General features: G+C 37.4%; 1 protein-coding gene across 3 annotated transcripts; it reads left to right on the forward strand.

Annotated features, from left to right (window-relative positions):
• Nucleotides 1-5,454: 5,454 nt before the first annotated feature.
• LOC122080069 (probable alpha,alpha-trehalose-phosphate synthase [UDP-forming] 9) lies at nt 5,455-11,796 on the forward strand. 3 transcript variants are annotated; one of them, XM_042646939.1, is made up of 5 exons: nt 5,455-5,645; nt 5,857-5,944; nt 8,370-10,422; nt 10,592-10,865; nt 10,954-11,796. In XM_042646939.1, the coding sequence occupies exons 3-5, from the start codon at nt 8,447-8,449 to the stop codon at nt 11,275-11,277; spliced, it is 2,574 nt and encodes an 857-aa protein (XP_042502873.1). In that variant the 5' UTR covers nt 5,455-5,645; nt 5,857-5,944; nt 8,370-8,446; the 3' UTR covers nt 11,278-11,796. The 3 variants fall into 3 exon arrangements, with proteins under 3 accessions (XP_042502873.1, XP_042502872.1, XP_042502874.1); XM_042646938.1 differs by having other exon boundaries at nt 5,857-5,938; XM_042646940.1 differs by having other exon boundaries at nt 5,857-5,938; nt 8,427-10,422.
• The last annotated feature ends 229 nt before the right edge of the window (nt 11,797-12,025 follow it).

The raw sequence follows: 12,025 nt of genomic DNA on the forward strand, positions 1-12,025 counted from the left end.
CTAATCCATCTAATCCAAATTTTGATCCAATAGTGGGAGCGTAATGATGTAATTCGTGGCCATTTTCTATTATATAAAATATTACTAATTAAATCGTATGCCTAGACAAAGATAAGAGGGGATATAATGATATAAACAATTCTATATACAATAAAGAAGCGCAGGGAGAGAAGGAAAGGCTTTCAACAGAGAAAAGGAAAAGAAGGGAACCGGGGGGTACAGCGTGAAATATACGTTTAGAACATTCCATCCGATGTGGGTCCCACCCACAAAGGTTTTGGATAGGGACGACGACTTGACGGGACCCCCTCACCTCACACCTCACACCTCACCGCACCTCACCCCACCCGACACCTCACAACCATTTTCACCTTTTTTTTTTATTCACCTTCGCACGCCTTCCAGGAAGCTGCCGTGAAATGCGGCGACCAGACCAAAACTGGGACCCACAATCCCACTTGTCCACCGCTTTCCCCTATATGTCTCAGACAAAGAAACGTGTCTAATAATATAGATAAGCTTATCTTTTCCACACGTGGTTTGAAACGTGGCATTACCCATCACCCTCGATCGGTAACTGTTTAATGACGTGGAACGATCTGAGATCCTGTTTTGGAGTGGTGGGGCCATGGTTGGTGTTGTTTGTTGTGGACTTTGTGGTACGAACTAGGAACTGGGAAGGGGATGAGAAGTTTTGTGTTTGGCTCCGTACGAAATTCTAAGGTCGGAGTGGGACGAGGAAATTGGAAACTGGAAATGGAAATCCAAAAAGGAGAATCATGGAAAAGGTAGAAATCCAAATCCATGTCTACCCTTATTTATCTGAATTGGACATTTCACACTATCCAAAAGCCTCCATCTTTGACTTAAATTACAGGAATGCCTTCTTCTGCATATTGCTAATAATGTGGAATCCTTTTTGTCCACAGCAAGAACCGTAGACCCCGCGCATGATCCATCAATTTGGACTCTGATTACCTTAATGTTCATCTCGTCCAAATAAAGATTCCATCACACATACACATTGAACCGGATCAGACCGACCTTTTGACATAAGGGTGTCAACCGGTCAGGCTCAATCAAACCTAGCCCAGTCCAAGCGGGCCTCTTATTATTTTGCATTGTGTATTGCATATTTAAGAAATTAGTCGAACTAAGTCGGATTATAGATTTTAATCATATTTTTACTAATCAGATTAATTGGGTCATAAACATATCAAGTCGGCTTATGAATTTTACACTATTTATTATGTATGGGGGTGTTAATTTCAAATTGAAATCAAATGTCGAATCCAAAAATTGAGCTAAATTAATCGGATCGAACCGAATTAATGCTGTTTAAATTTGGTTTGAGTATGTGAGTATGGACCTCAATTCGGATCGATTTTGTTTAGGGTGTAAGAACCATCGATTCGAACCAAAATCGAACCAAATTACTTTTATAACAAAAAAAAAAAAAAAACCTAGTATCATTAAGAGAGATTTTTTAGGTGGTTAGTGTTTTATGTAATTTATTATCACATATTTACATGCTAAGATAATTTTAGAATTAGCGATAACCATAAGGCCCATAACTTGAGCCCATTATGGCCATTGGTCCATCACAGTCATGATCCAAAAGTGGAACTATATTCATAATCGAATTAAAATCAAAGTATAAAATCGAATTAAAATTGCATATCAGCACCGAATTGAAACCAAAATCGAACCTAGCTGAATTAATTTGACTTGAGTATCTAAATATGAAATCAAGTCGATTTTTGGTTTGGTTCTGCTCCACCTTATCATTATTTAGAATTAATTCAAAATCAAACCAATTGACACGGTTAATTATGTATTACTTATCCATAAATGTGTCCAACTCAATCAGACCTGTTATATGGAACTCAATATTAACACCCTAATTTGACACCCTATCCATTGGAGGAAAAAGCTTTCTTCAAAGTAAGGAAATTGGATATCAAAGCATGACGGCAGAATATGGTAATAAAATATAGGGAAAAAAAGGTCTCCATGCTTATCCATAATGCCAGCTAGGCAGCGGCGTGCTGTCTCGGTCACGCTCGCCGAGTCAAGTCTTTGGTTCTTCTAAATGGCCCCTCCTCGAGCCGGAGAGCCGTTTTAGAGTAAAGAAAATATAACCCCAAGAAAAGCGCTAAAAAGCTGCTTTTTCTGGGTAATTGGATTTTAGGGAATCCAAAAATAAAAAAATAAAAAATCACACCACAGGTTCGTTCTCTCTCTCTCTCTCTCTCTCTCTCTCTCTCTCTCTCTATATATATATATATATATAAATATATATATATATATATATATATGAAAAATAAGAATCAGTGAATCGTGGGTTCAAATCCTCTACGATGAATAATGAATGACAATGAAGATCTAATGGTTGGGAGGCTTTAGACATGCACTCAATCATTGAATTTTCATCATCACTCACTATCTCGTTACAGAGGTTCTTTATATGTGACAAATTGAATCTGAATCAATGTGATAGATTTATGCAAATAAATCTTTTTTTTTTTTTATTAACCAATGTGTTTGGGTCGGTTTACGTGCACCTCGACTAATCCTCGAGAAGATTAGCACAGTAATCTATCGTCACGGTCTCCACTTAAATCACAGATGTAAAAATGAAAAATCGAACCTGAAACCATGCGTCTATTCATACAATCCCCAATAAATCTTCAAATCATTGAGTTTTCAAATTCGATGACTAATTCTAGAATTCTTAGAACCTATTATAGTGGCAGAGACCTATTTAGTCATAGGTTTTGTGTTTCAAGAGAGTTCTCCCTATCCAAAATTGTAAGTCGTTGCTATTATACTCTCATCATGAGAATTTAATATTGTACATTAAAAAATTTCTTTTTTGGAGGATCTCCTCCATATTATACATCTGTTCTTGCACGATTTGAGTTCAATAAATTCTCCCTTACCCCCTCCCCTAGGGTGGATTGGATTTACAAAAAAAAATATATATGAGAATTTATAATTTGTATGGAAAAATAGAACACTGATTGGTTCTGTAAATGCACCTAAACATATCAACATATAAAATTACCATCTCGTTTCATTTGAAATAAAAAATTTCCTCCATGTTGATGCCCTTATGGACACTCTCATTGGCTTCTGTGTTTATGCACATTTTTTTTTCTTATTTTTTAAAACCTAGTTAATAGATTAGTTAGGGTATTCATTGTTTCCTTATGTTTCCTAATAACTTCTTTCTTCTTCTTCTTCTCAGGTAGTGAGGCTATGATTGTTTCGCCAATGAGAAAAAAAAAAAAAGGTTTTGCTTAGTTGTTCAAATTATGATCCATTAAAAAAAAAATTAATGAGTTTCACATGACTTAGAGAAAAAACGAGTCAATGGAAACTGGGACTAGTTCATACATGATCTGATCATTATGTAAACCTAGACGGGTCTTCATGACCCATGACCAGATTTGTGTTTTTATTTTTTTTCTTTGTTCTAGTCAAAACCTGATTTTTCAAGTGTAGTTATTTGGCTTACAAGGGTTGTTGTTTCATCAATATGAGTCCTTTAATTTATGATGCAAGTCGTTACCAAGAAGTCATTGATGGGGAACAAATGAATCCAAAACTGACATTGATATATATTTTGTTATTTATACTAATAGGTTAATGACTTTTTAGAGCCTTATCTAGAAATAAATTACCATAATCGTACACTAAGGCTTAGTTGGAGTCAACTACAGACGAACGATATTTAGTGTCTCTAATCTTCACCTATTCAATATTTTGACCTAATCTTCTTTTTCTTTTGGGTAAACCTAACCATTCAAAAAATAAATAAATCAATCAATAATCATTTTGTTAAATTTAATAGTAAACAACGTGGGAGGATTTTAAAATGGTTGAACATTGAGGGGAAACTTGGAGGATAATGTTGTTTTATAAGAAAACTAGGCATTCTTTTTGGGGAGAGGGTTCATGAACAAGCATGATAGGATTCACAATAAAAGAATAAAATAATTCATATATAGAGGCAGAGAAGAGAGAGGTTTAAGAGGAGTAGAGAGAGAGAGAACGTTGGTCTATCATTCGTTGTTTGCTCAAAGAACCTTTTCATTTTGTTTTATTTAACAAAACATATAGGTGTTTGGTGAATCAAACAATCCATATTTTTTTTATATTTAAAGTTAAATTGGGGTGTCAATTCTCCGCCGAATTGGTTGGACCAATCGAATGCCTAGTTCAGATTGAATCTGTAATAGTTTGGGGTTTTATTTACTAGAAATTAAAACCAAATCGGACTAGTCGAAATCAAAATCGTCATAAAACCTAGATTGAAACAAATAAAAAGGTTAAAGCTCGAAAAAAAAATTAATAAAGCAATTATTTTCCAATGTTTTTTAAACGTGTATACATGAAAAATCAAAACCGAACCGGTGGTAGGCTAACAACGGCTTAATAAGATCCCTTTATTTCAACCCAATGAAAAGCTGATCCAAATGAGACTAAAACCGACTTTCAATTTGATGGATTGATTTCAGTTTGGTCTATTATCCATCAAAATCGACTCAGCCCGATTGAACCAAACTGACCATTATATGATGAAGAATCCTATCAGCATGGTGTTGCCTACGCCCAACACGGGCATGTGCAATAAGATCACATTGCCCTCCTACCCTGTGCATTGAAGATGTTCTTGTGTTCCCTCCCATTGGCTTTACACGTTGAGTTGCCTACACCAGATTGGCAAGTTTCTGTCTCCCAATATATATGAGGAGAAAGAACCTTGTTAATTTGGTGTTACCTATGACCATACATAGAAGAGTATGAAAAGATCATATTACCCTCCCCCTGTGCATTGAAGATGCACTCGCCGTTGGCTTTATATGCTGATGTTGCCTATACCAGAGTGGTAGGATTCTTTTACCCAATAAATCAAAAGTTTTCCATCTAGGACTGTGGCCTACGTTGGTGTTCCATCTTTCTCTCTCTCCAAACAAAGGTCAGTGTATTAGACATATCTTTTTAAGAAAGAAAGAGAGAGAGACAGAGAGAGCACGTTTCGTATTTTCAATTACATATAATTGTGTAATGGGAATTGAGAAGTGATTCAAAGCAAGCTGGCCATTAGATTTGAATTATTTAAGATGTGCTATCAGGCACCAATGTCTAGTAAGGGACCAAAAAAGATTCTTTTTTTTATATTCTAAGCCAACCAAGTTATCTAAAGAAAATCAAAATAGCGATAATATTTAGGATTAGATAAACTAGAGAAGAAAGGGTAAATTCTGTAATATTTAAGGAACCAGGGGTATATGGGGAAATGGATGAAACAAAAGGATAAAATTTTCGAAATCCAAGCGGGTTAAAATTTATCCAGGGTCTTTTAGTAAATAACAATAAATTATCCGGAGTCGTCTTCTTCTTAAATACTTTTTAATTTTTCTTCTCTATTCATTCATTTCTCTCTTGCTTTGGTTGGTTTTGCTTCTCCTTTGAAAGTGCAGAAAAGGAAGAGCCTCTCTGTGCTTCTCCGGTGATTTCCGAACTTCGAAACCCCACATTCTTGCCGGATTCCTCATGGAAGTTCATTCTTTGGTTGCTGGTTTCTCCATGGAAACCTAAAGCTTGAAGTTGTTTCGTTCAGTTTCATCATTTCTCAGGTCGGTTTCCGGCGGCTATGTTTTCTTGTTTCAGATTTGATATTGATATTTTGTTTATATTTTTTATTTCCTCTTTGAATTCTAAGTTTTTTCTTCTTTTTGTCTCATTATCTTGAATTCTGGTGGACGGTTTAATAGTGAACACTTATGGAGAATTGGAGTAGTTTTTGTTGAAGCTTTCTGATCGACTCTTGGTTTGATTGTGTTGCAGGACAAGTCTTTTTGTCCTCTCTGTTTCTTTGTCTTCGCCTTGCTGTGGATAATCTGTGATCCGAAAGCTTGGAGCTCTCAATGTAAATGCAAGTTTCTTTTTTATTTTTCCATTTTGAAACTTCGGGTTGAGACTTTGAGATCTTGAAGTTCTTCTTTATCATATTTTTTCCCCTTTACTTTAGGCTTGAGTCTGGCTCCGGGAAATTGGAGTTCATTTGCTTCTATAATCTCTGGGTTTCTCTTCGTCTTTGATAATTTAGGATTATAAACTATAGAACTTCGACAAGGAATGAAAGCAGGTGGTAATCAGATTTGGAACTGTTCAGCGGAACGGTATGTCTACTACAAATGTTTCGAGCCAAAGCGTCTCTGTTTCGGAGACATAGTTGTAAAGCAGATGATGTTAAAGAACTAGGAATATCAAATCACCTGATGTACTCAAGAAACGGCGAACGGTTGGCAAATTTGGAAATTATTAAAAGCTTTTAGTGATATGTATCGTTTATTGAAAATATATCTCGTTTTCTGTAAATAGAAAATGGATATAAGGAAGGTTGGACGGCTTCCAATTTAAATAATTGAGTTGAAATCCATGACGATATACAATCTTCTTGAATATCTACCGGGATTTTGTTCTTTTCAACCAAGTGAGATTCCTATTTGGTTGCCTGGACAAAAACCCCAATTTCATCGAATGTGTTACTACATGCAGGCTGATATTAGAGTAGTTTTTTTGCAAATAGGAAACAAACAAGACCCAAGTAAGAATTTGAAGTAGTTGTGCTTGATTTTTCTAAGCCATACAAATCATTTTCTACTTCTGTGGTGGGAATACATATGCATGCCCTACGTTTATTTTGTTCTTCTAATTATGTTTTCTAGTTATGCATTTTGCAGATCATCCGTTTCACTTTTGTTATAATGTTCTCACTGAGATGAAGTATCGTTTTAACCTTGCGAGTACTAAAGGATTATGTGGATGTTGATCATACCCACTTTTTGGAACTGTCTTTAGTGAATCTGTAGAAGTTCTTGTACAAAGTTTTCTTATTTACTCTACTACCATAAATAGGCAAGTGAAAGGGTAGTTTAGACTTTAGATTGTTGATTCTTTTCAAAGAAACATTCAGACAGGAACCATTTCGTAGATGATTTAGGGATTGAATTTGAACGTTAGGATTAATGGCATTTGTGGCACATGTTGTGGTTGGCATTGTTTGTGGTTACATCATTATAGAACCTTTAGTCTGTTTATCATGCTACTGTCTTCTTTGATGTTTCTCTTTAGGATATCTAAATTTGGAAATGATGCTTTGTTCATCTGGTGATTCACTGTAATCAATACTTCTCCCTCTTTCTTTATTTGATATTTTTTTGGCTTTTGGGAAAAATTAGAGTGAGGGCAAGGTTCCTGTTTGAATGGTTCTTTCATTTTAATAAATAGATGCTGAGGATTATTGGTTATCATGATAAGCAATAGAGAATTGGAGGCAACCTCTTATTTTATAATTATATGCTTGAAATTATAATGTTGGTTGAAAAGCTTTGTATTGGGATTCAGGGGTTTCCTTATCTAGGCTCTGCATAGTTTGTCGCCATATGGTGACGTCAATATTTTATGAGATTTCAGGAGATGCAACAAAGATGATATTTTGTCCTCGGATCACTATAACATTTCTGTTACATTAATCTTTCCACGTCAGTTTTGTTGCTTCTTATCGATAGTGAGTCTTCTAGGAGTTCCAGTTGAGATTATTAGCCTTTAAGAATGTCCTTTTTCCCTATATTCCCTTTGGCATAGTTGTTTCCTTTAAGAATGTTTTCCTCTATCCTTCATTTACATGCAAAGTTTGACTTCTTGAAGATGCCTATTTATGTGAGATGAGGATTCGGTAGCGGCGTTATGTTTTGCTTGCATTTCTGTGTTGGGCACATGTGAAGCTAGACTCCTTTGAATAAAGTCATGGGTCAGCAAGCTATCATTTAGTGCAATCGTTCTCTCTCTCTCTCTCTCACATTCAATGGGTCGTGGTTGCTTTATGTTTCAAAAGATTTCCTCTGTCTGGTATTAATAATATGTAACAGGTCATATGTTGGCTGGTCGTGTTGTAAGATCTTGTCGTATATTCGTTTTCTGTTGTGTCAGGAAGCAAAAATCCCCGCAGCATTAGATAACGGAAAATGTAGTAAATAAGCTATTTATAACTCTATAGGAATATTTACGTGGCTATGCAATAAAAGCGTGTTAAAAAAAGAAGATTCTAGATAATGTAATATTTATTTGTTAATAATGCTTTGATTCTGTTACCACACAGTTTAAAGGGATCTTATTTACATATATCTTGTTATCCGATAAACTTACAATGCTAAAGCTTTATTTTATGCATTAGTATATCTGTGGATTGAAGGGAATTTTTTATATGTGGTACATAATTTAGAATTCTTTGATTTCCATTTTGATAATTTGGGCGGTTCTTCTTCTTCTTCTTCTTCTTCTTCTTTTTTTTTCAGGCAGTTTGGTACTGATAACCCGTGGAATTGATCCAAGCTTGTCGTATATTGATACAGCAAAACTCTCTATCACTACCATGGTGTCTAGATCATACTCAAACTTTTTGGGCTTGGCTTCTGGAGCGCTACTGGATCTACCTTGTACTCCTAGATCCCTACCACGGGTGATGACTGTTCCTGGAATTATTTCTGATATAGACGGTGATGGGGCTATGGATGCTCTCTCCTCTGCATCCCGTGAGCGGAAAATTATAGTAGCAAACCACCTTCCATTGCATGCTCAGAAAGATATGGAAACAGGCAGATGGTGCTTTAGTTTGGATGAGGATTCACTTCTGTTACAAATGAAGGATGGCTTCTCAAGTGAATGTGAGGTTATCTATGTGGGCTCTCTGAAGGTTGATGTAGATGACAGCGAACAGGAAGATGTTGCCCAGAAACTGCTGGAAGATTTTAATTGTGTGCCCACATTTCTGCCTCCTGACCTTCAGAAAAATTTCTACCATGGATTCTGCAAGCAACAGTTGTGGCCTCTTTTTCATTACATGCTGCCTATTTGTCCGGACCATGGAGACCGCTTTAACCGGTCTCTTTGGCAGGCTTATGTTTCTGCCAATAAGATATTTGCTGACAAGGTCATGGAAGTAATTAATCCCGAGGAAGATTATGTCTGGGTTCATGATTATCATCTTATGATACTCCCAACTTTCTTAAGGAGACGGTTCAATCGAGTCAAGCTTGGGTTCTTTCTTCACAGCCCATTTCCTTCATCAGAGATTTATCGGACTCTGCCAGTTAGAGATGAAATTTTGAGAGCTTTGTTGAATTCTGATCTGATTGGTTTTCATACATTTGATTATGCTCGGCACTTCCTGTCTTGTTGCAGTAGGATGTTGGGTTTGGACTATGAATCTAAGCGGGGGCACATTGGACTTGAATACTTTGGTCGCACAGTATACATTAAAATTCTGCCTGTCGGTGTTCATATGGGTCAGCTCGAGTCTGTATTGAATCTTGATGCTACATCTGTTAAAATCAAAGAGATCCAAGAACAGTTCAGAGGGAAAAGGTTGATCCTTGGTGTTGATGACATGGATATATTTAAAGGAATCAGCTTAAAACTGCTAGCAGTAGAGCAGCTTCTGCAGCAGAATCAGGATTTGCAGGGCCAACTGATTCTGGTCCAAATCGTGAAACCTGCAAGGAGTACTGGGAAATACGTACAGGAAGCAAAGAGGGAAATGTATTCAACTGCTAGAAGGATCAATGACACCTATGGTTTGCCGGGTTATAACCCAGTGATCCTCATTGATCATCCTGTTCCTCTATATGAGAAGATTGCTTTTTATGCAGTGGCTGAATGTTGTTTTGTAAATGCTGTTAGGGATGGAATGAACTTGGTTCCCTACAAGTACATTGTTTGCAGGCAGGGAACTCCACAGTTGGATGAAGCTATGGGCATCTCTGTGGGGTCCCCTCGCACAAGCACGCTTGTTGTGTCTGAGTTCATAGGTTGCTCTCCATCTCTAAGTGGAGCGATCAGGGTTAATCCTTGGAACATCGATGCTGTAGCTGATGCCTTAAATTTGGCCATTATTATGCCTGATGCTGAGAAGCAATTGCGGCATGAGAAGCACTATCGTTATGTTAGTTCTCATGATGTGGGATATTGGGCCCGCAGCTTCACGCAGGATCTGGAGAGAGCATGCAAAGATCATTACAGTAAACGTTGCTGGGGAATTGGGTTTGGTATGAGTTTCAGGGTCGTTTCTCTTTCACCAAGTTTTAGGAAATTGTCAATTGACCATATTGTATCAGCGTACAAGAGAACCAATAGAAGGGCAATATTTCTGGATTATGATGGCACAGTTGTGTCTCAAACATCCATTAATAAGATTCCCAGCCCTGAAGTTATATCTGTGCTAAACAGCCTATGCAGTGATCCAAAAAACACAGTGTTTATTGTCAGTGGTAGAGGGCGGGATTCTCTGAGCGAATGGTTTGCCCCTTGTGAAATGCTGGGAATAGCGGCTGAACATGGGTATTTCATAAGGTATATTCCTCCCGTCTTGTAATTTTTTAAATTGCCTTTTTGGTTTGTGTGTGTGTGTGGACAGGCACATTTTTTTTTTCCTTTGGGGTGAATAACAGTCGCATATTTAACTTGCCCTCTAAAATGCTTTTTGTGGGATTTAACAGTTGTGTTTTTCTTCTTTTGGCAGGTGGAGTAAATCCTCTAACTGGGAATCCAGTTCATTGGCTGCCGATTTTGACTGGAAACGAATTGCAGAACCTGTAATGAGATTGTACACAGAGACCACTGATGGGTCTTACATAGAGACTAAGGAGAGTGCATTGGTCTGGCAATATCAAGATGCAGACCCTGACTTTGGATCTTGCCAGGCCAAGGAATTGTTGGATCATCTTGAAAATGTACTCACAAATGAGCCAGTAGCAGTCAAGAGGGGCCAGCATATTGTCGAAGTTAAACCACAAGTATGTATGGCCTTAGCATTGTCTATGTGCCTTTGACGTCGTTTTAGTTGTTGTCGTAAGGTCCTTATGAATGCCTGATATTCTGCAGGGAGTAGGTAAAGGATTGGTGTCAGAGAAGCTTCTGTCAGCAATGGTCTGCAATGGGAAGCCACCCGATTTTGTCATGTGCATTGGAGATGACAGATCCGATGAAGACATGTTTGAGAGCATATTAAGTACGGTTTCTGGTCCATTATTGCCGGCAGTTCCTGAAATATTTGCATGTACTGTTGGGCAGAAGCCAAGCAAGGCTAAGTACTACCTAGATGATAATGTGGATGTCGTCAAATTGCTTCAAGGCCTTGCTAATGTTTCAAGCCAGAAGCCAAGATACAGTGGCGAACATCAAGTTTCTTTTGAAAGCACACCTTAAGATGGATATGGTTGGGATGGAGCAGTTCTGTATAGAGGATGTTTTGCTTTGACAAACAGCTTCCTAGCATGCTCTTGGGGGGAGATCCTCTGCCAAGAGTCGGGATAAGTTGTTTCAGTTAAACGTTAACTTGATGTCAACTAATCTGATGATTTGTAGAGTTTGCCAATGCAGTTTAGGTTTTCTTTGGAGATGAGAGGTGGTTCAAAATGGTGCCTCACTTGAAGAATCCTTCTGTCTCTAGATACTCCATCATGGGCTTCTAAGGAGGGGGTGGGGAAAGTATATAACATTTTGGAGAGCAGGTAGCTGTTTGAAATTAGTTGTCATTGTTCATAATTGGTGTTTTGATATGAGGGCACCATCGATTTGTATAGCTATACCATCCCTCTCTTTTTCTCACCTTATATGCTAGAAGTTTCAAGGAAATGAATGACATTTTTGAGATGTGAGAAAAGAACGAAAGCTAGGATCGAATCCACCATCTGATGAATCCACTGAGAAGCAATTTGCTAAAAAGATGAACTTGAGTTCTTACTTCTTTGTGAATCTTATCGAATAATCTTTAGAGTCCAGAAAAAGAAGTATATCGGAGCACCATGATGATTTTAATGACACTGACTGCAGATTGAAAATTCTGTCAAAGTCACGGATGAAGGATGATATATCTGAGCAGACCAGCACTAGTAATGACACCATTGTCAGCCCAGGTCGTCATTGTTATATGCTTATGCCTTACTGAACTGTG

This window comes from Macadamia integrifolia, chromosome 5, assembly GCF_013358625.1.
Source record: "Macadamia integrifolia cultivar HAES 741 chromosome 5, SCU_Mint_v3, whole genome shotgun sequence".
Classification (NCBI taxonomy): domain Eukaryota; kingdom Viridiplantae; phylum Streptophyta; class Magnoliopsida; order Proteales; family Proteaceae; genus Macadamia; species Macadamia integrifolia.

Bases quoted from the DNA above. Each gene is read 5' to 3' on its own strand.
- LOC122080069 (XM_042646939.1), top strand. From the start codon at position 8,447: ATGGTGTCTAGATCATACTCAAACTTTTTGGGCTTGGCTTCTGGAGCG. The intron at 10,423-10,591 runs GTATATTCCTCC...TTCTTTTGGCAG, and splicing joins GAACATGGGTATTTCATAAG to GTGGAGTAAATCCTCTAACT. The intron at 10,866-10,953 runs GTATGTATGGCC...GATATTCTGCAG, and splicing joins TTGTCGAAGTTAAACCACAA to GGAGTAGGTAAAGGATTGGT.